The sequence below is a fragment of the Loxodonta africana genome, chromosome 8 (assembly GCF_030014295.1).
Source record: "Loxodonta africana isolate mLoxAfr1 chromosome 8, mLoxAfr1.hap2, whole genome shotgun sequence".
Taxonomy (NCBI): Eukaryota; Metazoa; Chordata; class Mammalia; order Proboscidea; family Elephantidae; genus Loxodonta; species Loxodonta africana.
Genome location: NC_087349.1, coordinates 24,816,186 through 24,843,840, shown reverse-complemented (window position 1 = coordinate 24,843,840; position 27,655 = coordinate 24,816,186). Strand labels below are relative to the sequence as shown.

The 27,655-nt window shown below is 40.4% G+C and overlaps 1 protein-coding gene across 1 annotated transcript; it reads right to left on the bottom strand.

Moving 5' to 3' along the window:
* Positions 1-27,655, bottom strand: GPR37 (G protein-coupled receptor 37). Its single transcript, XM_003407029.3, has 2 exons — positions 25,925-27,655; positions 1-1,275 (listed from the first exon to the last, which is right to left on the bottom strand). The coding sequence occupies exons 1-2, from the start codon at positions 26,951-26,953 to the stop codon at positions 457-459; spliced, it is 1,848 nt and encodes a 615-aa protein (XP_003407077.2). The 5' UTR covers positions 26,954-27,655; the 3' UTR covers positions 1-456.

Here is a 27,655-nt window from a genome sequence, read left to right as displayed (position 1 = left end):
TTAAAGAATAAAGTGTCATTTATTTGGTGCTACTTTGTGAATGCGTCTAACTACAAATCCTCTCACAATCCCATATACAACATAGCTCCAATCACAACTCAAACATAAAATTGCCCATAAAATCACATGGCTATCATCAATATACAATGATAATATTTTTTTTAAAAAGCAAGAAAGAAAACTAGCAATTAATTAGGTTAAGGTGCAGTAAATTTTCTCCAATAAAATATTAGCACCGTACCAGATAAAATGATCTAAACCTATTAGCCTCCTCGCTCTCCTTAAATAACTAAATAGAAACATTTTTTAAAGCACAAATATTAATTGGCAAAACCAGTTCTACAGTAGTTAATTTTTTTGCATGTTTTTCCCTGTAAGGAAAAATAGGAAGTAAAAACGGTCACGGGATATTAAAATCAAACAAATCAACAAATCTAAACAAACCAAATCTGTCCTTCAGCAGTGAGTTCCAACAGACGCAAAAGTGGACATTTCACGACGTATGGTACTGAAAGGTGAGAGCTCAAGCTCTGTGGTGTACTCATTGTCATTGTCATCACTGGTCACTGTTGAGGACTTCTGAACGCACTCCTCACAACAACAGCAGCAGCACTCCATAAAGGCCCGGCTGAAGGGTTTGCAAAGACAGAAAAGGAGAACCGGCGTGACACAAGACTTAAAGAACAAAAGAAACTGGCTGATGATATTCAGAAGGTCCATCGTCTGCTGTGAAACCCCAGTAGCCATGTAGGCTGTGACAATGTTGCAGATATTTTCAGGAATGATGCAAAAGCCATACAAAATGGTCAAAGCCACCACTGTGCAGTTCATCTGGCTTTCTAGCTGAATCTGCCGCTTATTCCCTCGGGTGCAGGCCTTCTCTGCTTTGCGGATCTTCCTTGCAGTCACTAGGGAGCAGGTGATGGTGAAAAGTGTGGGCAAACAGAAGTAGCAGCCAAAATACCACCAGAGTCTGGCGCTGTCATAGGTGAGGGCTAACACATAGATGGTGTCCGGTAAATCAGGAGAGACCTTTATAATGCACCGTTCTGTGGGGGCCCAGCTGCTAAACCCCAAATCCTCCTTGCTCAGCTGGCGGAGAACAACTTCTGGAAGTGCCAGCAAGAGAGCACCAACCCATATGACAGCAAGCTTGGCAGTTGTGGAAGAGCAGTTTTCGATCATTTCATAGTACATCTGTACATTCGTGGCAGCACGGAAGCGGTCTATACACAGAGCACATAATGTGAACGTAGTGACTCCAAGAGAAGCAACCTGTGGGAGGAACACAGAAGACATTTGTTTCATGTGGTCTGTGGAAGATCAGAACACTAGGAAATCCAGATTGGTAAAGCAGTACAAAAAAAGAAAGAACAATTTCCTGGAACAAACAAGGCATGGGGAACCGGGCTGGTGACCTCAGCTGAATCACTGTAAGCATAAAGCCTGTGTCACCGAGCTGCTGTGGAGTAGATTCAGACTCAAGGTGACCCATGTGTGTCAGAATAGAACCAGGCTTCATAATGTTTTTCAGTGGAGGTAGATGGCTAGGACTTTATTCTGAGGTACCTCTGGTGGACTCAAACCTCCAACCGTTTGGTTAACAGCCACGTGTGTTAACCGTTTGCACTACCCATTGTGAGCATAAAAGTAGAAAAAAAAAGTTTTTAGTGGCTTAGGAGTCAAAGATGGTTAGAGCTGGAAGAATGCTCAGTGATCAGCTAGTCTAATATCATTATTTCATAGATGAGAACATGGAGATTCCAAGAGCTTCAGTTGCCATGAAAGTGCCTGTCACCTGGAGATCTAGACAAGGTGTAAGGAGAGCTGAGTGGATCCCATTTTCATTACTCAAAAGGATGGCCATGTTTTCCAGTGCAGGGACCAGGACTGTGCCTGACTGACGCAGAGCAAGCATTCAAGAATGTATTGTTTCTAAGAGGCTAGGTAAGGAGAGATATCCTCCAATTTCTCCTAAATGCCAAAAAAAATATTTTAATCTTATTATCAATTGCATTTTTTATAGGACAACAAGGAAGGGAACTTCTCTGGAGACCAAAACCAATGAGAAAGCATCTGCTAATCCTGGTGAGGGATTCAAGACAGTTTTAGCTAGAAGAATAGGGGCCAAGTGACTAGGTACATAGAGGTAGGAGACACAACCAGGGCCAACATATGTGGAGAGCTGGTCAAAGATCCCCTTATGAATTTGGAACTCCCCAAATAGTGACACCTTCAGGGGTGTAGCAGAAAAAAGTACAGAGAAATAGGGGAGACCTGTCTGTGCTACAGATTTGGGCCTGGGTGAGTTGGGGAGAAAAAAAAAGGACAAATTCCTAACCAGGTGCCTGAACTTACAAGGTATTGGAGGACAGAATTCACACAATATATATGGCTCAGAAAAAAATCCAATACACAATTTAAAGTTATCCCAGGCACCTGGTAGAAGCAAACACAAATTGTCTCTGGAAGAATGTACTTAAAAACCAGGCCTCAGAGAAATCCCACAGATGACATTTAAGAAAACATGAGTTCACAATTAAAAATCCCAATATGAAAATGCAATGAGTACTACGAGCTTATGTGCCGAAGGAAAGAAGTTACAGAATCAGACTTAGGATAAATTACATCTATCATGAAATAAGTGTGTTTATCAAATGTAGAGTAATGTAATACCTGAAAATGTAGTTATCATTTATATATTTAATCAAGGACAAAGAAAAAAATATAAAATGGTCATGGCATTTCAGATAAAACTTCTGACTTGAAGACAACTCCCTAGGTGGATGGGATGCTTTGGGCTGTGTATCCACTCTCCCCTGTCTGCTGGTGGGAATGTTTAGGGAACATAGCTGTGGGTCATGTCGTGGCAAAGGGGCAAAGAAGAAAAATTAAATATCATTTTCATATGTAATTTTTTAGAACTCAAAAGGATCGTGTTGACTGAAGAAAGACCATTTGTCACAACAATTTTAAAACTCAAAATATTAGTTGTTTATCTGCTTCATTCAAGTTGTCACTCTCCCTAGAACCACGGCAACTAGCCTCATACATGGAGTTTACAAGGGTTCCAATACGAAATAGTCACCCCTTCTTACACACTACACAACAGACTGTGTCTCCTGGTTCTAACATGCAAAATAAGAACATGGCAACCACGCCCCAACAACTCTCAGAACTGTTAGTAGAGACAGTCTGAAAAGAAAGTATAATGAGGGGTTAAGCGCATGAGAAGCAAAAATGAAGAGAAACTATAACTCGCAAAGGTTTCAATCAGTGCAAAGAAAAAAGGCCATGACTGAGCTTAATACCATAATTCCTTTTCTAAAAAGTCTTTGTGAAGTCTCCCATAAACAACAGTATAAGAAATATCAATGTAAGATGACTGTCTCAAAAAAGCTATTTCTATATTCACCTTCTTAAAATTATCTTTCAAATTAATGAGTTACTCATTTGGACTGAAATTCGTTTTCCATCTATGCTAGAGATTCAAAATCATTCTAAAATTGAGGTCCACATTGTGCAACTCTCCTACGATCCTTTTTTTTTTTTTTTAATGTCAGTAACTGCCATGCTTGGAATGAAAATATGAGAAAGCTCTGCCATTTTCTAAAGGTCTCCATCAAACTGCGATATATGAAAATTACGGTGTTTTTTATTTTGTTCTATAGATTTTAAAAAATTTTATATTTATATACCAGTTTTTCAAATGCTTTGATTCATTTCTCTACAAGAATGTAAAACAAGCAAACAAAATTTTTCTATCTGATGTACCCAAATCCCCAGCAAGGCGTTTTCTGCAGTTGTCACCAAGGCAATCTTTGTGTACACTTCTCTATCGCTACGCATCCTGAGTCAGTCCACAAATACAAAGCTACAAAGGTTTTATGCTGTGTGTTCTTTCAAAATTATGAATAGCATTTCTATTAAAAGAAAAGTTCAGTAATATAAAAATATAAGACTCTGGGGAAGGGCAATCCGTGAGAGGCTCGGGACATCTGTCTGCTCCACAGTGTTCTATCATTCCTTACAAAGAGCACGCAGTACACAAGGTATAGCATCTCTTTTCTTATTAGTCTTCCTAAATTTAAATCTTGAGATCTCAAATCTGGACCAATTATCACCAGCATCTGTATATTTAACACAAAGTTGGTTACAAAGCATTTCATGAAAGATAACAACAAATGAATGTGGGCGGGCATGTATTGGGAGCGTTAGCCTGCCAGCTCCTTAGACAGCATAGGCTGAGCTGAACACCCACTCCTAATTAGAAGACGTTTACTCCCTTGAAAGGCAAAAGCTGTTTTCTATGTGCTGTGTATTTCATCTCACAAGATAACAAAAGCCAGGATAAAATTTAAGCAACATTACCATGTGCTCCAACGACTGCCTCAGGAATTCTTCTACACTGTGTTTTCCTTCAGCCATATTTCCATTATCATCTAAAAGCTTTAGTACCAAATCAGAACCTTAGACATGCTTGATATGTAGTCTTCTAATACTTGGGGATTTATCCCCTTTGCACAAGACCTGGTGGTGCAGTGGTAAAGCACTCGGGTGCTAACTGAAAGGTCGACGGTTTGAACCCACCTGCCACTCCACGGGAGAAAGATGTGACAGTCTGCTTCCATAAAGGTTGTTGTTTGATACCGTCGAGTCAGTTCTGACTCATAGCGACCCTATGTACAACATTGTTGCAGCCACTATTCAATCCACCTCGTTGAGGGTCTTCCTCTTTTACAGTGACCCTCTACTTTACCAACCAAGTATGATGTCCTTCTCCAGGGACTGGTCCCTCCTGATAACACGTTCAAAGTAAGTAAGACAAAGCTTCACCATCTTCGATTCTAAGAAGCATTCTGGCTGTACTTCTTTCAAGACAGATTTGTTCATTCTTCTGGCAGCCCATGGTACATTCAATATTCTTTGTAATATGGAATCAATCTTCCATAAAGATTTCAGCCTTAAAAATCCTATGAGGCAGTTCTACTCTGTCCTATAGGGTCACTATGAGTTGGAATTGACCCTACTGCAATGGGTTTTGGATCCCTCTTGAAGGAGGAATCTTGGTGGTGTAAACAGTTTGTTCTCTGCTACTAAGTGAAAGGTTGGCGATTCAAATCCACCCAGCAGTGCCACAAAAGAAAGGCCTGGCAATCTGCTTCTGTAAAGATTGCAACCAAGAAAACCCTGTGGCGCTCAGTTCTACTCTGTAGCTCATGCGGTCACCGTGAGTTGGAATGGACCTAACGGGTTTGGTTTTTTTATTCCTCTTGACAAATCATGGATTGAGGGAACCTAATTTTTTTTTTTAACCCAGTTTCATATACAAACTACCAGAAGATCCTGCATCCAGCTTCCTGTTTTCAAACGTTACTTCTTTCTGACAATTAGGATCCAGCTGAATCACAGTGAACTGTCTAGGGAGGCCAAAGGAGTTGCTGAAGGAAGTTTCAGGGAAAAAAAAAATGCTTCCCTAAACGCAGCTAGTGCTAGCAGAGCAGTCACCAACAGCAACCGCAGCTCAGATGCCAGCCCTAGCCGTCTACCCCTGCCAGCTGCCGCTGCCTGCAGAGTTAGCGCCTCAGACATTTTTCTATAATTTCACTTACGCACCAGATTTTATGCCGTAAAAGAACAATAAAAGTATAAATGCCCTGCTCAGTACTTTCCCAAATTATGTATGACCCAAAAACCCACCGCCTGGAAGCCAATTTAGACTCATGGTGACCCTATAGAAAGCTTTAAACATTTGTAAAGAAGTAGCTGCCCACCTTAGAAATTATATAAATCATCTGAATAATAAGCGGCAGCCTAATTTCTGCTTACCCAAATATGAACTCTCTCCATGCAATTAAAATTACTAAATGTTGGGGTAACACAAAAAGATTTCCATCCATCTTATTTTTAAATACACTTGTTTATGTACAGCCCATTAAAAATTCTACCAAGATGAATGGTGCAATTATATCCAATTATTAAACTGTATCGCGAATGCCAGATCTTCAGCATGTAATGACCATATCTGAAGGCTAAAATTCAGTATCACTGTGAAATATGCTCTTGGGAGTAAAGCTGTTAAGCATTGGCTTAGATGGCTGGTTCTTTGAAGCATTGTCCTGAGAGACGAAATGAGTAAGATGCAATCTCTTATTAATTAAACTGCAATGGGAGGAATAAATAACAGCAACAAAAGCAGAACTGTAAACACTTTTAACTTCAAGATCAGAGGAAAACTGGAAGCAGACACTTTTAACTATTGGAGAAAATAAGATATTGAAGGCATACTGAGCATTTTGAAGGGATTGGCATCAAAATACAGATGCAAAGGAAGAGCTTTCTTTCAAACACTGATGTTCTGCTTTTCTTTGTAGACCAGAGTTAACAACAAAAAAGGTCCTTCACTTCCTGCCCAGTCAATGTCCAGAGAAGCTTTGGGCAACTGCAGAAACCTATAGCATTGTTGCAGGGTACAGGATGGACAAAAGAAGTTAAGGCCTGAGTGCTCAAGCAGGGAAGCAGCAGCTTCAGTCCAAAGTGCAGATTAAGTGTCACGGTTCTTGATCATCCATAGACTATCCCATTGCAGTACGATTATGGCTTAACACTGCGTCAGTGGTAGAGTACTAGATTAGCTCAAATATAAATATACCACCACTCGTCTGTCAGTTTGTCATTCATACTGTGGTAGCTTGTGTGTTGCTGTGATACTGGAAGTATCACCACTGGTATTTCAAATACCAGCAGGGTCACCCAGGGTGGACAGGTTTCAGCAGAGCTTCCAGACGAAGACAGACTAGGAAGGACCTGGCGGTCTACTTCTGAAAAAAATTGGCCAGTGAAAATCTTATAAATAGCAGCGGAACACTGTCTGATACAGGGCTAGAAGATGAGTTCCTCAAGTTGGAAGGCACTCAAAAAATAACAGGGGAAGAGCCGCCTCCTCCAAGGAGAGCTGACCTTAATGACATGGATGGAGTAAAGCTCTCAGGACCTTCATTTCATGATATGGCATGACTCAAAATGAGAAGAAACAGCTGCAAAAAATCCATTAATATTTGGAACATGGAATGTACAAACTATGGATCTATGAATTGGAAGCCTGTCAAAAATGAAATGAAATGCATATAGATTGATATCCTAGGCATTAGTGACCTAAAATGGACTGGTATTGGCCATTTTTAATCTGAAAATCATATGACCTACTATGCCAGGAATGACACATTAAAGAGGAATGGCATTGTATTCATCACCAAAAAGAACATTTCAAGATCTATCCTGAAGTACAACCCTGTCAATGATAGGATAATAACCATATGCCTACAGAGAAAACCAGTTAATATAAATTTTATTCAAATTTAGGCAACAATCACTAATGCCAAAGATGAAGAATTTGAAGATTTTTACATCTGCCAGTTTCAAATTGATCAAACATGCAATCAAGATACATTGATAATTAGTGGTGATTGGAATGTGAAATTTGGGGAAAAAAAGGATTGGTAGTTGGAAATTATGGCCTTGGTGATAGAAATTATGCCAGAGATCACATGATAGAATTTTGTAAGACCAGTGACTTCTTCATTGTAAATACCTTTTTTCAACAATATAAATGGCGACGACACCTGTGGACCTCACCGGATGGAATACATGGGAATCAAACAGACTAATCTGTGGAAAGAAATGATAGAGAAGCTCAGCATCCTCAGTTAGAACAAGGCCAGGGGCCAACTGCAGAACATCAGTTGCTCATATACAAGTTCAAATTGAAGCTGAAGAAAATTATATCAAGTCTACAGGAACCAAAGTACAACCTTCAGTATACCCCACCTGAATTTAGAGGCCATCTCAAGAACAGATTTGATGAAGTAAACACTAAAGTCTGAAGACCAAAGGAATTGTGGAATGACAGGAAAGACAGCATACCCTAAGAAAAAGAAGTTCTTTAAGAAGACAGGAAAGAAAGAAAAGACCAAAATGGATGTCAGAAGAGACTTTAAAAGTAGCTCTTGAATGTAGAATAGATAAAGCGAATAGAAGAAATGATGAAGTAAAAGAGTTGAACAGAAGATTTCAAAGGATTACTCGAGAAGACAAAGTTAAATATTATAATGAAAGGTGCAAAGTCCTTGAGTTAGAAAATCAAAAGGGAAGACCATGTTTAGCATTTTTCAAGCTGAAAGAACTGAAGAAAAAATTCAACCCTCAAGTTGGAATATGGAAGGATTCAATGATATTGAACAAGGCAGAAAGCATGAAAAGAAGATGAAAGGAATTCACAGAGTCACTGTACCAAAAGGAATTGGTTGATGTTCAACCATTTCAGGAGGTAGCACATGTCCAAGAACCTATGGTACTGAAGGAAGAAGCCCCAGATGCACTGAAGGCACTGGCAAAAAAGCAAGGCTCCAGGAATTGACAGACTACCAACTGAGACGTTTCAACAAACGGTTGCAATGCTGGAAGCACTCACTAATCTATGCCAAGAATTTGGAAGGCAGCTTCCTGGCCAACTGACTGGAAGAGATCCATATTTGTGCCCATTCCAAGGAAAAGCGATTCAACAGAGTGTGGAAATTATCAAATAACATCATTCATATCACACACAAGTAAAATTTTGCTGAAGATAATTCAAAAACAGCTGCAGTAGTATATCAAATGGAACAGACAGAAATTCAAGCTGGATTAAGAAAAGGGCATGGAATGAGATATATCATTGCTGATGTCAGATGGATCTTTGCTAAAAGCAGAGAATATCAGAAAGATGTTTACCTGTGTTTTACTGACTATGCAAAGGCATTCAACTGTGTGAATCATAATAAATTATGAATAACACTGCAAAGAATGGGAATTCCAAAACCCTTAATTGTGCTTATGAGGAACCTATACCTAGACCAAGAGACAGTCGTTCAAAGAGAGCAAGGGCATCATGGTTTAAAATCAGGAAAGGTATGAGTCAGGACTGTATCCTTCCACCACACTTTTTTCAATATGTATGCTAAGCAAATAACCCAAGAACCTGGACTATATGAAGAAGAACATGGCATCAGGATGGGAAGAAGACTCATTAACAACTTGCAATATGCAGATGACACAACTTTGCTTGCTGAAAGCAAAGAGGACATGAAGCACTTACTAACGAAGATCAAAGACTACAGCCTTCAGTGTGCATTACACCTCAACATAAAAGAAATCCTCACAACTGGATCAGTAAGCAACATCACCGTGAACAGCAAAAATACTGAAGTTGTCAAGGATATCATTTTACTTGGCTCCACAACCAATGTCCATGGAAGCAGCAGCCAAGAAATCAAATGATATATTATTGAGTTGGGTGAATCTGCTGCAGAAGACCTAAGTGTTGAAAGGCAAAGATGTCACTTTGAGGACTAAGGTGAACATGACTCCACCCATGATATTTTCAATTGCCTCATACGCATGCAAAACCTGGACCATGAATAAGGAAGACTGAAGAAGAATTGATGCCTTTGAATTACGGTGCTGGTGAAGAATTTTGGATATACCATGGACTGCCAAAAGAATGAAAAAATCTGTCTTGGAAGAAGTACAGCCAGAATCAAACCAAAACTAAATCCAAGCCTGTTTGCCATCGAGTTGATTCCGACTCATAGCAACCATATAGGAAACAGTAAAACTGCCCCCACAGGGTTTCCAAGGAGCAAATGGTGGATTCAAACTGCCAACTTTTTGGTTAGCAGCCAAATACTTAACCACTGTGCCACCAGGACCCCAATTTACCTTAGAAACAGCCAGAATGCTCTTTAGTAATGAGTATGGTGAAACTTTGTCTCACATGATTTGGATATCTTATCAGGAGGGACCATTCCCTGGAGAAGGACATCATGCTTGGTAAAGTAGAGGGTCAGTGAAAAAGATGAAGACACTCAGTGAGATGGATTAAACAGTGGTTGCAACAATGGGCTCAAACATAACAATGACTGTGAGGATGGCACAGGACCAGGCAGTGTTCCATTCCATTGTACACAGGTTGCTATGAGTCAGAAGCTACATGATGGCACCTTACAACTGTATACAACCTATGTACATGGCAACCTAGGTACAAGAGAATGAAACAATGCCCAGTCCTGTGTCATCTACACAATCACTGCCACACACACACACACACACACATATATAGGTGCCCTGGTGGTGCTAAGGTCAGTGCTTCGAACCCACCAGCTGCTCCATGGGAGAAAGATGTGGCAATCTGCTTCCGTAAAGATTTACAGCCTTGGAATGGAGCCCTGGTGGCATAGTGATTAAGAGGGAGGCTGCTAACCAAAAGATAAGCAATTTGAATCCACCAGCTGTTCCTTGGAAACTCTGTGAGGCAGTTCTACTCTGTCCTATGGGGTTACTATGAGTTGGAATCAACTCGGCAGCAACAGGTTGTATATGTAATATATATATATATGTGTACATATACATATACACGTATACGCACACACACACATATAGTCAAAATCAACTCGACGGCAGTGGGTGGGTCGTATATATGTATATACCAAAACCCATTGCCATCCAGTTGATTTTGATTCACAGCGGCCCTATCAAAAAGAACCAAACCAGTTGCTATCGAGTCTCATTCTGACTCATGGTGACCCCATTTGTGGCAGAGTAGAACTGTACTCCATAGGGTCTGCAGTAGCTGTGACTCTCAGAAGCAGATCACTAGGCCTTTCCTCTCAGGCACTTCTGAGCAAGTTCAAATTGCCAACCTTTCAGTTAGTAGTTGAGTGCTTAACTGTTTGCATCACCCAGGGACTACATGTATATACATATCTATATACATCCGTATGTATATAGATACATATAGAGAGAGCGAGGGCGCATACACTAGATTAGTTCAATGATACAGATACATACAGCTTATATATAGATACATACGCACATATATATTATGTAAATATATACATACACACACACATACATATATATATAGTGGTTGCTGCGTGCCATCAAGTCCATTCCAACTCACAGTGATCCCATGTGACAGAGTAGAACTACCCCGTAGGGTTTTTTAGACTGTAATCTTTATGGGAGCAGATTGCTGCGTCTCCACCCCCCTCAACCCCCGCCAGACGCTGGTGGGTGAATTCAAACTGCTTACCTTTTGTTTAAACATCCTAGTGCTTAACCACTGAGAGGGGAGAAGAGGAGAGAGTGAGGGAGTGAGCAAGAGTGAGAGACAGAGTGAGAGCAAGAACACTTATAAAATACTCCATACTATCTATACTATCTATGCTGGCTACTGGCAACAATGATGATTAAATGTAGATTTTGTCCTCAAGAGATTTGAAATCCAAGGCAGACTTTCATGACTACCCCCACTTGCTGCCACGCACTCCCTAACTTACAGGTGGAACGACTCATGACAGTTTACCATACAGAGAGACTCACTATGCACAATTCCTGGCTTGCCTGCTGTGACTTCCTTGATCTGGGACTCATCCGTATAGGACCGGACACTATAGTTGAGAACCACTAATTTAATGAGATTGGAAGAAATGTAAACACACTTTCAAAATGTCTCTAAGGGAAACTGCTACAGACATCTAACTAGATTTACATGCTGGCAAAACTGTAAAATCTCCCACGATGTAGTTGTATTTCAAGGGCTATAATCTAATTGACTGCAAATCAACTTTGTCCTATTTAGTCTATTAGAATAGGATAACCTTGGGATTGGCAGTTTGAACTATTTGTTAGCCACTCAGGACAGTAGTAATTTATAGTTTAAACCGAGGCACACATTTAAATCTGTGGGATGCAAGGATGGGGCACAAAACCAAAACAACTTGGGGACCACCCAGAACTCAGATCTCAGTGTGCTTTTTGTTGTTCTCGACACACACAGTAATTCTTACAAAGTTGTAAAAAGTTTGCTCCTGTATAGGACAAAAACAAAATGGCCCAGTAAAGAATTTCATCAGCTTTATGTATTACTTTATTCATTTATAGGATTATGTACTGTTTAAAAGGGTTACTTAAATTTTCTGTTATATTGTAATGAATTTTAAGGATCGAATTTATGTTGTAGAGATATTTGCTAACTTGGAGATTCATAAAGTATCTGAAAATAATTCCTAAGGGCTTAAATTGTTCATACTGCAAAATCATTCATTATATCCTATACTTTAAAAGTTTTACTAAACTCAAACTAGGCTTAATTTTGAAGTAATCAGGAAAGGTTTATAATAATTACAATCAAACTGCATTATTATAAACTGCAAAGGTTTATAATAATTACAATCAATTTAACGGCCCAGTTACTTCAAGCGACATATGATACCATAAGAAGTTCGTTTTCATCTTCTTGCTTCAGTTTTCTCAGACAGTTTATAAGGAGCAGTGTAAAATATACCTCTTCCTCTATCGCAGACTCTGAGAAAACAATATACCATTAAAGTCCACTGGGAAGACTGCCCTGACAGGGAACACTACAGAGAATCCCTGGTAGAGCAGGAGAGCAGTGAGGTGCAGACCTCAAATTCTCCTAAAAAGACCAGACTTAATGGTCTGACTGGGACTAGAAGGACCCCAGAGTTCCTGGTCCCCAGACCTTCTGTTAGCCCAAGAATGGAACCATTCCCAAAGCCAACTCTTCAGACAGGGAGGGCTAGGACTGGACTTTAGGACAGAAAATGATACTGGTGAGGAGTGAGCTTCTTGGCTCAAGTAGACACATAAGACTATGTGGGCAGCTCCTGTCTGGATGAAAGATGAGAAGGCAGAGGGGGACAGAGGCTGGCTGAATGGACAAGGGAATACAGGGTGGAGAGACAGAGTGTGCTGTGGCATTAGGGGAAGAGCAATTAGGAGTATATAGCAAGATGTATATAAATTTTTGTGTGAGAGACTGACTTGATTTGTAAACTTTACTTAAAGCACAATAAAAATAAAAATTCCACTGGGAAGAAAAAAAATACAAGATACAGAATTTTTTTTTTTTTTTTAAATAATCAAAGTTTTTATAAATTGCTTCTAGATTTAGCTTCTAAATTTTGTTACAGAAACAAACGAACAAAACGCACGCAGCCTGATCAGGGTGACGGAGTAGACAAAATGTAGCCACCTGCACAGAAATGGTATGGCTCTTTCCCTAGCCCCTGTCATCACTGACAAAACTGCATTTAGTGGTTATGAGGAGAACAGATACACCCCAGGTTTCGAATGTTTTGTTCTTTTGTTAAACTTACTTTTATGAATCCCAAATTCCTGCTCAGCAACTATGTTCAGAATTTTAAAAGAGCTACTTTATGCCACCAAGCCAAGCAAGGTATGTGGCAACAATGACTTTAAGAAAAAACCCAAAGGGAAACTATCAGTCTTCTTCCATAATGAGAAGAAATGGGGCTCCACCGCCAGTCAACTTCAAGGCCAATGCGCTCTTAGATTTCTGTTAAAAGTGTAACAAACAAAAAAACAAGAAACTTTAAGACAAAACAATAATTAAGGAAGAAAGGATACAGTATAAAACAAGGTACAACTGCGTTCCATTCTTCCCACAGTTCAAGCTACTAACTCAATACAAATATCAGGCCATGAGGAAACCTGGGCCACCATATTTAGTTTGTTTCCAGAAGTAAAATGTTAAGTTCCAGTCCATTCAAAATGATATGAAGTAAGAACACACAATGCTTTATGAAAAACGCTAATCTGCTCAGATCGTGCCTTAGCTACTGTTCCATTTCTCAGAAGCTATTGCAGACAAACAAGGAAAGAACAAGGAAAGAAGAAACAATTATAAGAGCAAGCCAGATGTGAAACAGACCAACACAAATCACATAATCTATGACTTCTACTGAGTAAATAATAGTATCTTTTGCTAACGTTCTGGTACAAATCAGTAATAACATTGCTGGGGTGCAGGGAAAGGTGGGGGAGACTAAGTTACTTCCATGCAAAATTTCCTTCAAATGAAATTGAATCTACTTGCTTAAGTACAGTGAAGGTACTGGAATAAACTGATTTTTTATATAATAGGGAAATTTCTACCCAGATTCATGACAACTGCATCCTAGCCTAACTTATATTTTAACTCAAAAAATGTTAAGGACATCTATTTATGTGCTATCCTTTGTATACAAGTAACCCTCCAAACAAAGGCATTGTTGTTAAAGAAGCCCATTCATTTGGGCCATGAATGATAATCTATTGTAAGTCAGTGGTTACAGGACTAACAATCAGTCAGGAAAAAGGCAGGATGAGCACAGGGTAGAGTTTCCTTTGAAACTCCAAGTGGCTTGAGTTTGTATAACTTTCACTTCCTCTTGCATTTTCCATAATCCCTATTCTTACAGCACTTTGGGCAACTTCTCCACCAAATAGACACTGTGAGCACCAGTGGGGAGGCCATGTTTATCAGAGCTTCTGTTTATCAGACCACTGCGAATGAGATGACCTTTATCCAAAGGTCTCCATTTCAAAGGGCGAGCAAATCACACTAGATGGCAGTGACGCACTTCCATAGTGTGAGTAGGAGAGACGTGTGTCTCGCCCCTACAAGCACCCACACATCTCTGGAAGGAAACAGCTCTTCTCAGCCACTCATCCAAAGTCATGGAGAGCTGTTTCCTACCTTTATTAATGTCGGATTTAATCTGTCACAACCACATATCTTTGGCTTCATTAAATCCATTTATTTCAATTATACCTAGCCTACTTCATTTATACACGATTTCCAATTTCATGGGAAAAAAAATATTTTGAGGGCATTGGCTGCCATTGTTGCCTCATTCTTCACCTTCCTCTTGCTTAATCTTGTTAACACGCTCCTGCTTATTTTATAACCAATTAAGACTATTTAAAGGCTATCATATCATCCCAAAACTTGTCTTGATTCTGTAAATCCTTTCTTTTACCTTTATGGTCCCACCTTGAATTAAATTTTCCTATCAATTACGACTTCTGTAGCACAATACATTCTTTTTTGTACTAAAAAAAAATCATTTAACAACTTGTCTAACACATTATAATTTAATTATAAATCTGTCAAGTCCTCCTTAGAATAAAAATGCAAATGAAGCAAGATTAGCATCATTTTTTCTAGCAGATAAGCTATTTGTTGGAATTAACAGGTCTTAAGAAATTTTTTTTAAGAAATTTAGATATTGTAACATTACTCCCAAAATCCGGGTTTCTATACTCGGTATTATTATGATGTCCTAATCATTCTCCTGTATTTTGAATATGTTATTAGGAGGGACCAGTCCTTGGAGAAGGACATCAAGCTTGGTAAATGGAGGATCTGCAAAAAAGAAGAAGACCCTCAATAAGATGGACGGACACAGAGGCTGCAACAATGGTCTCAAACATAGAAACAATTGTGAGGATGGCGCAGGAACAGGTAGTGTTTCATTCCATTGTACATAAGGTCGCTATGAGTCAGGACTGATTCTACAGCATCTAAAGACAACAGCACTCATTCTCAAGGTGACTGAAATTTCAGTTGTTCACAAAGAGGTTCAGATGAATTTCCAAAGAAAAGTTACACATTTTCATCTATTTTTCCTTGTGACTAATGATATTGATTCGCATGATGGTGGGCCCAAATTAAAACCAAAATTAGAGTTAGCCTCATTCATTTGTGGCTATGAGTTAGAAGTGACTTGACAACAATGAGGTTAATTACTATTTGAATGATATAGAGAAACCACATTTTAAGACAAAATTTCTCTGCTTTAAACTAAAATTGCACCACTGGTATTCTGTTAAGGAAGTGCTCTTTCTTCATTCAATCCTCTCATAAAAGGCAAATATCTCTAAATCTCATATTTGCAATAAATTGGTTAACCAGATGCTTTTCCTGTACAGGAGGAATTCAAACCAAAGAGAAGACAGAAAAGGTAAGAGGAAAGGCCCTGATGATGAGTAATGGAGGAGGGACTACTGTGCTAAAAACAGCAGCCGTGGGTATAGTCATAGACCTAATGAAAATGACTCATTCCATGCAGAGATCAAATCAATGACCTTGGCCTCATTAATGCTATGAACCATTCAACTGTGATGACAAATAAGACTGAAAACTATCATAAATTGAAAAATTAAAAGTATTCTGTCTCAAGGATATTCTTGGCACTATAATTACAGCCTGTGCTTTATGGAAGTTTTATGAAAAGTATCTACCCATATTTTCCAAATAGAATGATTCTACAGTTGAGGTTGCAGCAATCCAATTCGCCATTCCACCCGGAAATTTTGTATGAGATCATCTCTTCTGGCACAAAGAATACTGTTTTAATTAGGATACTTAAAAGTTAGTCTTTGCTTACCAAAAAAGTAAAAGACAAGCTGCAGACTGGGCGAATACCTTCAGAAACCACATATTTGATAAGAATCTAATAACCAAAATATATATAAAACTTCAACAACTTAAAAACAAAAAGACAAACAATCCAACCATAAAATAGGCAAAGGACTTGAATAGACATTTCACCAAAGAAGACATTCAAATGGCCACCAAACACATGAAAAGATGCTCAGTGTTATTAGCCATCAGAGATGCAAATCAAAAAACCACAGTGAGATACCATTTCACTTCCACTAGGATGCCTAAAATTAAAAAAAAAAAAAAATTTGTAAATATTGGTGAGGATGTAACCCTTACAAAGGGATCAAAGGGAAATTGCAACCCTTATTCATTGCTGGTGGGAATGCAAATTGGTACAGCCATTGTGAGAGACAGTGTGGCAGCAGTTCCTAAAAAAACTAAAAATGAAACTATCATATGACCCAGCAATTCCAATCATAGGTATATACCCCAAAGACTTGAAAGTAGAGACTCCAAAAGAGACTTGTACATCATGTTCATTGCAGCACAATTCAAAATAGCCCAAAGTAGAAACAACCTAATTGCCCATAGGCAGGTGAATGGATAAACAAAATGTGTCACATGCACACAATGGTTGCACAACTACTCAGCCAGCAGGAGAAATGAAGTCTTGATACATGCTACTACATGGATGGAATTTAAAGACATTATGCTGAGCTGAGTGAAATAATTCAATCACAAAGGACAAATATTGTATAACCTCACTTAAACAAAAAGATAAGAAAAGGCAAATGTACAGAGACCAAGTTTATTAGTGGTTATCAGGGGCAGGAGGGAAGGGAAAAAAGGGGGTTAACAGTGATGAAAAAATCACCTTGACTAAGGGTAGGGTTGCACAGCCGATTGTTGTGATTGCTGTCAATAAGTTGTACACCTGTAAAATGCTGAATTGGCAAATGTTGTGTGATATATAAAACAATGATAAGAAAAAAAAAAGAGCAGCTGTTGAGGCTGCTTATGTACAAACACTTCATGAGATTTGGTTCCTTGGTTTGGAGGTTTAGAGTCATGGTTTTGTGGCACATCCCCGTTGACTGGTCTAATAATATATTTAATGCTTCTGTTTTATCTCCTAGCGTGTTCTGTAATGCCTGGGGTCTAAAAAACTTGTAAGCAGCCATCCAAGTCACAACAATTGGCCTCTATTCACCTGCAGCAACACAGGAAGAAGGAGAGTCAGGAACACGAGGAGAATATGGAATGTGTAGCTAACTATCTCCATGAACAACTGCCTCCTTTGTCATGAGACCAGAAAAACGGATAGTGCCCGGCTACCATTACTCAACATTTCAATCAAAGATTCCATAGAAGAACCCTGATCAAAAGGGGGAAAATGTGGAATAGAATTTCAAATTCTAATAGACTCCAGACTTTCTAGAGCCATGGAGGGTGGATGAACCCCTGAAACTACTGCCCTGAAATAATCTCTAAAACCTTAAACCAAAAATATCCCCTGAAGTCTTCTTAAAACCAAACAGTAATTTAGCTTAACTAGTAAAAAAGGTCTGCTTGCCCTGAAATAATCTCTAAAACCTTAAACCAAAAATATCCCCTGAAGTCTTCTTAAAACCAAACAATAATTTAGCTTAACTAGTAAAAAAGGTCTGCTTTGAGCATTATGTGCTTTTAAGAACTATCTATATGGGATCAGAGTGACAACAAATCAGAGTGACAACAGAATCTCAAAAGATTAGACAGTAATCTTAGGGGTCAGTGAGTTTATGTTAACGGGGGAGGAACAACTCAGAAAAGGAGGGTGAGAATGGTTGCACAACTCGAATAATATAATCAATGTCACTAAAATGTACATGTAGAAACATGTGTATGCTTTGCTGTGTATATTCTCAACAATAAAAACAAAATAAATAAAACTGAGGGGAAAAAAAGAGAGTCTTGGCCACAAGGCTTAGTTAATTATGTGGAAAATCTTCAGGCATATAGCTGTCTGCCCATCCCTCTCCTCAACAGTCACATCCCAGACACAAGTCCACGTGCTTCCAATGTGACACTGTTGAATCTGGTGGCAACACACAGAAATAATGCCATTATAGTGGGCAATCCTATTAAGGACCATGCAACGTAAGGGTGAAAGGGAAGGTAGGCCTACACCCACTCAGCCTTGGGTTGACTCATGAGCTTCACAGATGAATCCAATTCTTGAGAAATCCATTCTCTGTACTTCACTTTTTCCTGCTCTACAATAGGTTCCAAAGGATCTCCCTACTGGCCTCCTTTCCTAGGTTCTGTAATGTCAACTTCAATAATATGTATGTTATCAATATTTTCAGAAGAAAAGGACTCAATTTAGCATACTGTTATTACATTTTAAACAAATTATTCATTTAAATACAATTTTAAAATTTGATTTACTTAGTGTCCTTAAGCAGTTGCCGTTGAGTCGATTTTGACTCGTGATGACTTCCTGTGTGTCAGAGTAGAACTGTGTTCCATACAGGTTTGATGGCTGATTTTTTGGAAACAGATTTCCAGGCCTTTCTTCTGAGATGCCTCTGGGTGGATTTGAACTTTCAAGTTTTGGTTAGCAGCTGAGCACTTTTACGGCTCCAGGGACTCCCTTAATGTCCTTACTGGCTAATAAATTCAAAGCAGAGATAGTCATATCAAGCACTAACATAAATTCCTTATTTTCAAAGAAAATTCTAAGACTGTTCTGTCTGCCCAAATATCTTGCCAATTATTATTGTGCACCTCCGATCCCAGGAAAGACAGAAGAAACGAGAAAGCAAGAATTAAGTGATTTTTATAGTTGTAACTTTCCACCATGCATCTAGGCCTGTGAACATTTATGAAGATTAAGAGTAAGAATATAATTGAAAAAGAATTGGAGGGAGTGCAGTTCTCCCTTGAATTTCTCATCTTTGGTCATAATCTAGTATGACTGTAGCCTGAGTCATCGCAGGGCCATTCATGAACTCCTAAAATACTTGGTGTAAACCTCTATGAAAGCATTCATCACACCATAGAACACTATTTTTGCTTTTCTGTAACTTTAATTGCAGGAGCTCATCTATGTTATTCATCTTTGGAATCTTTCTCCTCTATTCCCCTCCCCAATCCCAGTCTTGTCCCGCCCTAACACAGTGCCCAGCATAGAAGAAAAGCCCAATAAATGTTTGATGAATGAATGGATGGCAAACAGATGAATGAATGGTGACATGCCTGGAAAAGGATTATACAAAATAATGAATTATTCAAATTCTTCCTCAATCACTTATTGGGTGCTGCTGTTTTATATATAATCCTTCAAAGCTGAAGGCCAGCGAGTATTTCTAGAAGGGGAAGAAAAGAAAATCTGTGTTTCTTTTTTACTTCATTCACACAGTCTTATTTAACAAAAGGATAACATTTTTTTATTACCGTCAAAAGTTAAGGAAATTATTTGAATTTCACATTTGAATCTCATAAAACCTTCATTTCATAAATGGGACCCCAACTCAGTAAACTTCACCAGACAACTTTTCATGAATGGAGTTATATATAAAAGCACACTCCACAAACCTGCTTTTTCCCTTTTTCTGCTTGTCATCAGCTGAATATTTTCATTTGCACGGGAATGAAGCAAATGGTTAAAAAGAGATTAATGGGAAGCCATGAAATATTTGTTAAGCACCCTTCTCATACATTGAGTCCATTTTCCCTGAGAACATCATTAGTAACCTTCAAATTGCTCATAAAACTGTATGTTTTCACTTAAAAGTCCATCATCAGAATACTGAATGGGTGAGCCACCACTGAAGTAATTTTCCATGCACCATGCTAAACGTGCTAAATTATGTGAATGTAGGGTTTTTTTTTTTTTTTTTTTTTAGGGTTTCCAGGAGATTCTGTGAAGAGAAAATACCTGTAACGTAGTATCATCTGTAGCCTCCCACACCCTTCCTTTCTCACCTGTCAGTGCTAACAACAATTTAAGGCGATGAAACCATTTATTTCACCTAGCTTAAAATCAGCCTTTCTAAAGCCGTTGCAGGAGCTGGCCCTTCTCATCAAGAAGACTCTAGAAATGTCCCAAATCATCCCTGGTCCACAGGCCCTGGTGAGATGCATTTCCTTTATTCACCCCTCCCCCACTCCTGCATGCTTGTATCCCAGTACAAAAAAACTCACTTATATCTAAGATTATTTCAGAACTATTTCAAGCCTTCTACTTTACCTCACACTCTGAAAGTGTGAGTTCTTTAAACTGAAGAAGAGCCTAGATCTTCCGAAACCCCAAATTATTTCAAACAGGGAGAAATATTAGCGGTGGATCTGGTTTGAGCTTGGGTCAGGCGCACTAAGGTGCTAAGGCCCTAAGGTGTGCCTGACCCAAGCCATGGTATTTTCAATCACATCATATGCATGGAAAAGCTGGACAATGAATAAGGAAGACTGAAGAAGAATTGACGCCTTCGAATTGTGGTGTTGGCAAAGAATATTGAATATACCATGGACTGTCGAAAGAATGAACAAATCTGTCTTAGGACAAGTACAACCAGAATGCTCCTTAGAAGCAAGGATGGCAAGACTGCATCTTACATACTTTGGACATGTTGTCAGGAGGGATCAGTCCCTGGAGAAGAACATCATGCTTGGCAAAGTACAGGGTCAGCGGAAAAAAGGAAGACCCTCAATGAGCTGGATTGACACAGTGGCTGCAACGATGAGCTCAAGCATAACAACGACTGTAAGGATGGCTCAGGACCAGGCAGTATTTCATTCTGTTGTGCATAGGGTTGCTATGAGTTGGAACTGACTCGACAGCACCTAACAACAACAACAGATCCGGTTTAGAAGACTCACTGAATTCCACCAAGTATGAGCAGAGAGCTCTCCCAGTTACTATCTTCAATGCCTGAATTCTTTGGCTTTACCCATTTGTTAGGTTCCTAAAGAAATGGGTGGTAGAAAATTTCTCTACCATTCCCTATCATGATACACATCCAGACACCCAAATCATGCACAAATAATGTGCACACAAACATGTACGTTTTCTCTTTCTTTCTTTACAGATACAACTATTGATTTAGTATAGTTTTGCCTGGTGACTATCTGATAAATTAGATTAAATGATGTGTCCATTAGAATGGCTGCCATCCATCCAGATTCCCTTTTCTCCTATCCCCCATAATTCCACCTTCCCTTGGTCCTCACAAACCTTATCAATAGGCCACAAAGACATCATAACCCTGGAATACAAAGAGAACAGCTATCAACTACAATTCACAGCACATTCCCACTCATAGCAGTATTAAATATCATAAAACTCTCTGTCAAGCAATAGATTCTAGAAGTTGGGTGCTCTCCTCAAGTCTTATGCCAACAATTTGAAATAAAAAGAGTTGAATGCAAATTGCAGAGTCTATAGTTTCTGCTCAGGAAACATCTATTTTTCAACACAAGCTTGACTCTCCCCAAAATTCTACTACTCACTTCAGGTTATGCCAATGCCCAAGCTTTGTGGGGGGGGTGGGGGGGAACTGGGGCAGGAAGAAAAAGAAGACAAAATAAGATGGGAGAGAAAAATCGTAGAGATCAATAACAAGTTATGGATAAAAAATGTAAAATAACTAGGAAAAACTAAAAAGGAAGAATTTTGTAACAGGTAAAATAGATGGCTGGAAAAAAAATGGTAAACCATGCATCATAAGTCAATAAGTATGTGGGGAAAAAATGGGAAGAACCAACAAATAAAATAAATATGAGTAAAAATGAACAAGGAAAAACCTAGATAATATGAAAGAAGATAAAATGTTAAATAATTTTTGGAAGTCTTGGGACTAAGAGGAAAGATATTGGGGGGGTTTGAGGGAAAGTTTGAACATATGTGGTATATTTGTAATGTCCTTCTCCAACCTAAAATACTTTGCAATTTTAAGAAAATAAAATGTGACCTATACAACTTGATTTGATCATTAAAATAATTATGTTTGGAATATTAAAAAGTATAGTTGCCTCAAATTATTAAAATTTTTAAAAATTTAATGAGCTACCAACTATGGACCTTACTGCCAATTTATGAGATGATGAAACTGAAGAACAAAAGAAGTCATAAATCTTATTGTGTATACAACAAATGATGGTCACTGGGATTATTATTTTTCATGTCCAGTATATATAGAAAGTCTTTTTTAAAAGATACCAACAAACAGAGAGAAAAAGAAAACATTCACTTGATACACCTTTGCCCCGGAATGTTTCTCTAATCAGCAAATATCAACATGAAGTGTTGGTTGCTGCTGACTAAAACCCATTGATGTCAAGTAGATTCTGACTCATAGCGATCCTATAGGACACAGTGGGACAGGGTTTCCAAGGCTGTAAATCTTTACAGAAGCAGACTGCCACGTCTTTCTTCCACGGAGCAGTGGGTGCGTTCTAACCTCTGACCTTTCGGTTAGCTGCTGAGTGCTTAACTACTGTGCCACTGCCTAGGTCTGTATGGGTAGGATGGTCATTTCTCCTCTCTGAACCCCACAGTTTCTCTTTAAAAAAGGAGGGGTTTGGATGAGAATGCTGCCTGGTCCTAATTCAACAGGATAATTCAAAAGCCATTGTAGTGGGTGCTGTAGTTCCCCACCCAGATCTCCCTTTACCCCCAAAGTCCTTCAACAATGAAGCACTCATTCCCCCAGCTGCTGCAATTGTTGGTGGTTGGCAGCTCTCAGCTATGTCCCTCTCTGGGAATTGTCCCTGACTAAAAATACCCACCCAGCCCAAGGCCACACTCTCTTTCTGGGGGCAGCCTGCATCTAATGACTAGTCCAACAGGCAGTATAAAGGTGACTGCAATGCTCCTTAGATGGATGGGTAGATGCCAAGACTTCATCTTTCTTGCTTTGGAAAGACCAATCACTCACTAGAAAAGGAAGCCGTGTTTGGTAAAGTATCATGGAAAACGAGGGAAACACTCAACAAGACGGATTGACACAATAGTCACAACAATGGGCTCAAACACATCAAAGGTCACGAAGATGGCATTTTGTTCCGCTATACAAAAGATCTCCATGAGTCAGAGGCTACTTGATGGCAACTAACCACAATAATCCTTGCCTCAATTCAGGACACTTTGTTGGGCCGCCCCAGTCTCAGAGCTCTCCAAGGTGTCAGCTAAGGTCTTTGTTGTGACTGTGTCACAGTTCAACTTCTCTTTGCCTGGTACTGCTTCCTTGGTTTCCTAACAGTGTTGATTCTGAGGGCACTGCCCAATAAACTTCCCGCAAACACATCTCCATCTCAGGCTCTGGCATTTTGAGCATCAACATGGGACAGACACAAACTTCCTCTGATTTCTGTGAAAACAGCAGTGCCTCCTGGAGGCAAAAATGCTTTTTCTTGAGATTTAGGCTGTGTTGCTTGTTCTCAGGAATCAGGAATTACTGTTACTATTCTCAAAATATTTCCACACACCTACTAAAAATTATAAAATTATTTCAGAGAAATAAGGGTTAGATAGGAGTACAGAAATACGGAATCTTAAGATTTTCTTTCACTATTTTAACAGTAAAAATGCATAAGATGATCTGATTTTTCAAGGAAAAAGATAGTGGATTTTTCCCCCTAAACCTTTGCTTTTCTAGGAAAAATAACACCCAGAACCAATAACTGAAAAATAGAGAGGGCCATAAAGATGGAGGAAAATTAAACAAAAATACAGAGCGTAAAAAGATAATAACAATAAAAGAAAAGGTGAAAAAATGTTTAAGTAGAAAATTAAATTAAAAAGTAAATACAAATGGAAGAAAGTATTCATGTTTAGAAAGAAAATTAGAACACATACATAATAAATACCATCACTCATAATTTATAGATCTCATCAAATTATCTGAAGTTTTTATCTTTTCCTGTTTATTTTCTTTCAAGGAATTGGGCTTTTTTTTTTTTTTTAATTCCCAGTTTCTTTTTTTTCCCCTTTTTATTTTTTTCACTCTAATGTACAAAAGTTTCTACATTTCTAGTATATTTCCAGTACCACAAACCAATGCATTTCTTTTTTATTGGGGTAACTCTCCTGTTCACTGTCTAGTCTTTTAGTCCCTTTCTTGCACAAGCCAATTTCTTCTACATTATTCAAACAAACAATCAGAGAAACCTTCAAATGAAATTGACCTTGAAAAGGCAACCGGTAAATAGACACATAGTCTCTAACATAAATCCAGCTACCTCCTCCGCAATTCAGAAATGAGCTGTCCACCAAATATATTTGACGTTGTAGAGCTACTTCAGCTTGGCAGCAGGAGAAGGTCTAGCCCCTGGGAAAGCAGCAACAGCGGAGGTAGCAGGCAGGGGATGCTACTGCCTCTGATTCTTGTTAGGGTAACAGAGTCTTATTTACTGTCTCCTGCTTGGGTCCTTCTAAGTCAGTACTGTTTTCTGTTTACTTACCCCTAGCTTTAGGCCCTGGAACAATGTTGAACATGGTGTCACTGGCCCTGGAGCCAGACAGGATCAGGGGCTCTGGAATATTTACAGTTTCCCTTCTTCTGCTTCCGTAAATGAAATGGACAGTCTGAATGGAGAAAATCAGGGGCCAGCTGGCTAACAACACAACTGGCGGTGAAGCGCTTGGGCTCCTTCCAAGAGCTGGTGTTTAAAGAGAGGCCATTTAAAGAGCAAATTCCAACCACCACCACAACAGTTCAGGCACTAGCTGTAGGATCCGATAGTAAGATTTTACTTAGAAAGGTTTCTATCTCCAAAGCTTTGGAACTTATCACATGCCCCTTTCTTCTTAAGAAATTTTCTAATGTTAGAGTCAATTCCTTAAGACAATCAGTCTCTTATACCCATAACAAATGGCAAATATAGAGGACACACTTCATGCGCGTTAAACAGGCTGCACCAGCATGGCCAATGTCTCATTCATCCAGACGAAATAAATAAAATGGTGAAGAAATTGAAAAGGAGAAAGAAACAAGAAATGACCTAAGAATTTAGATAGGATAGCATGGAAGACAGCCAAAGACAGTTGAACTAATTTGGGAGTTCATTACTATATTATGAGGCCAACTGACAAGAAAGGCAGATTTCCTTTGTTTAATAAAATATTACTCCAACTTTGGTATTTAAGAAAGTAAAGAAAAAATGCAGCTAGCAGCTTGGTGCTTAATTCAGTAATCTGCTTGGGGAAAAGTCACGTTGGAGCACAAGTTATCTAGGAGATAGATGCTGAAGTTTTTTCTTTCTTTCTTTCTTTTTTTTTTTCCTTAATGGGCTCTGATAAAGACAGCAGCAGACTGGCTGTTAACCCTAAAGTATCTGACAGATGACACATCAGATATATACCTAACCCCATATTCTGAGAGACAGATTTATAATCCAAACAATTGTATACATCATGAGATTTTTTTTTTTCTTCACAACCCCAGGAAGAAGATGAGTTTGCAGGTGCCTGTGGAAAGTTCCCTATTTTTATACATACGTGCATAAATGATTGGAAAGAGAAATGGAGGAGGGATCCCGAGAAAAAGTGAAGGGGTTCAGGAAGGCAGGTGTGCCCAGTAGAAGCTTCTTAATACTAGAATGCTGGAAACCGGTAAAGCCAGCAGCTAGAGACCCCCTGGGAGGCATTACCTCAATATAGGGTACGATCTTGCAGGAGAAGTCCTCTAGCAGCCACTTCTTGGTCAACTCGTGGAAGATGACGAGCGGAAGGCAGAAGAAGATGATGAGGAAGTCCCAGAAGGCCAGGTTGGCCAAGAGGGAGTTGGAGATGCTGCGCATGTAGTAGTTGTGACACACGATGCACATCACCGCCAGGTTGCCGATGATGCCGGTCCCAAAGATCACCACCGACAAACACATGACAGCGTAGGCTCCGTAAGACTCCTGGGTCAGCGGATAGAAGGGATTCTTGAGTCTCACGCGCCGGTTCGTGCTGTTTCCCCGGCGGGGTCCGCCGCGGTCCAGGACCCCTTCACTTGAAGACCCATTCTGGGCCAGCGCCCTGCCTGGAGGGGCAAGTGTCCGCCCTTCGTGCCCCGCGGGTCCACTGACAGATTTAGTCGGGGGCTCTCGGTGGGGACCCTGGAGCTTCCCGGCTCTCTTAGGCCGGTAAAAAAGGTCGCTGGTTCCGAGCTCTGTCCTCACAGTGTGCTCTTTGCTGCGCACCGAAATGCCAGGGCCCCTAGGACCTTTCCCTTTCTCCTCTGAGGTCTGCAGTAAGCGCCGCAGGGCTGTGGGATAGCCCCTCCCCAGAGCTCCTGGGGGTTCCTGGTTCCAGACACCTTTCCGCCTCCAGGTGCCAGGCGCCCTGGTCAGGGGTCCCGAGCGCCCCTTGGCCGCCGCCTCCGCCCCTCTTGCCACACCTGGGTCACCGCCCCGGGCCGCCGACAGGTCCCAGGAGGGCACCGCGCGCACCGCTGCCTCCAGCTCCTCCCTCTCCCAGGGCGCAAGGGTTCGCAGAACGTCTTTTGTAGAATTTCCCGTCCCTGAAACGTCCCTGCTGTGGCTCTGGGTCAGTGTAGGTGAGCAGCTCTCCCCTACACAAGTTTCATTCCCGGACTCCGGAGCGGCCCCGAGGGCAGGAGCCGCAGAAACCTGGAGTAGCAGTAGAAGCAGCAGCCGCAAGGCGCTGGTGAGCGGAGCGCCCAGGACACGCATGGCTCCGCGTGGGCGCACCCGGCAGCGCAACTGAGGCTTAGGCTCGACACCCGCAGCCTAAGTTACTGCTGCGAGTTAAACGCATGTCACTACTCACCCCCGCTCAGGCAGTGGGGGGCCAGAGACTAAGGGGAGGTTGAAGGATGGGTCGTGGGGTCACACCCTCCCTAAAATTCTTCCTTTTTTGGCATTTCCTCCGCCAAATCCAATCCGAGCGCTGGGTACCCCCAAGGGTCCGAGAAGGAAGCCGCTGCTCCCGGTGGCTGACCTTGAAAAGTTACCACCAACACCTGACTGTTGATTAATGTTGCGCCTGGGAAAAGCCCGGACGCAGCCCCACGCTTCTCCCTGCCTTGGATGATCGCCTTCCTGGTAACAGTTGCTCTGCCTATTTACATCCTTTCGATGCTGCTTTATCCAGTTGCGAGCCGAGGTCTCCAGAGGGAAGGAAAAACAAGTCCCCCTCCCCCAGACGGCTGGCAGCCACACTCCCGCTCCCCGCTAGCTGGAAACAGGTTGCAAACAGCCAGACGCCGAGCGGATGAGCCCCGGAGACCCGCGAGGCCACTGCTGCCGAGTAGAAGCGGGGTGGGAAACCTGTGGCCACTGTCAGAGTTGCTGCTGTTCCGGCCCAAAGTTGACGCGGGGTCGGCCCGGGCGGCGGGTCCCCGCGGGGAAGAGGATCGCGGGGCTGGGCCGGCG

Excerpts from the sequence above, each read along its gene's own strand:
- GPR37 (XM_003407029.3), bottom strand. The coding sequence starts at position 26,953 with ATGCGTGTCCTGGGCGCTCCGCTCACCAGCGCCTTGCGGCTGCTGCTT. Across the intron at positions 1,276-25,924 it reads AGATCGTACCCTATATTGAG|GTTGCTTCTCTTGGAGTCAC; the intron begins GTAATGCCTCCC and ends TTCCTCCCACAG.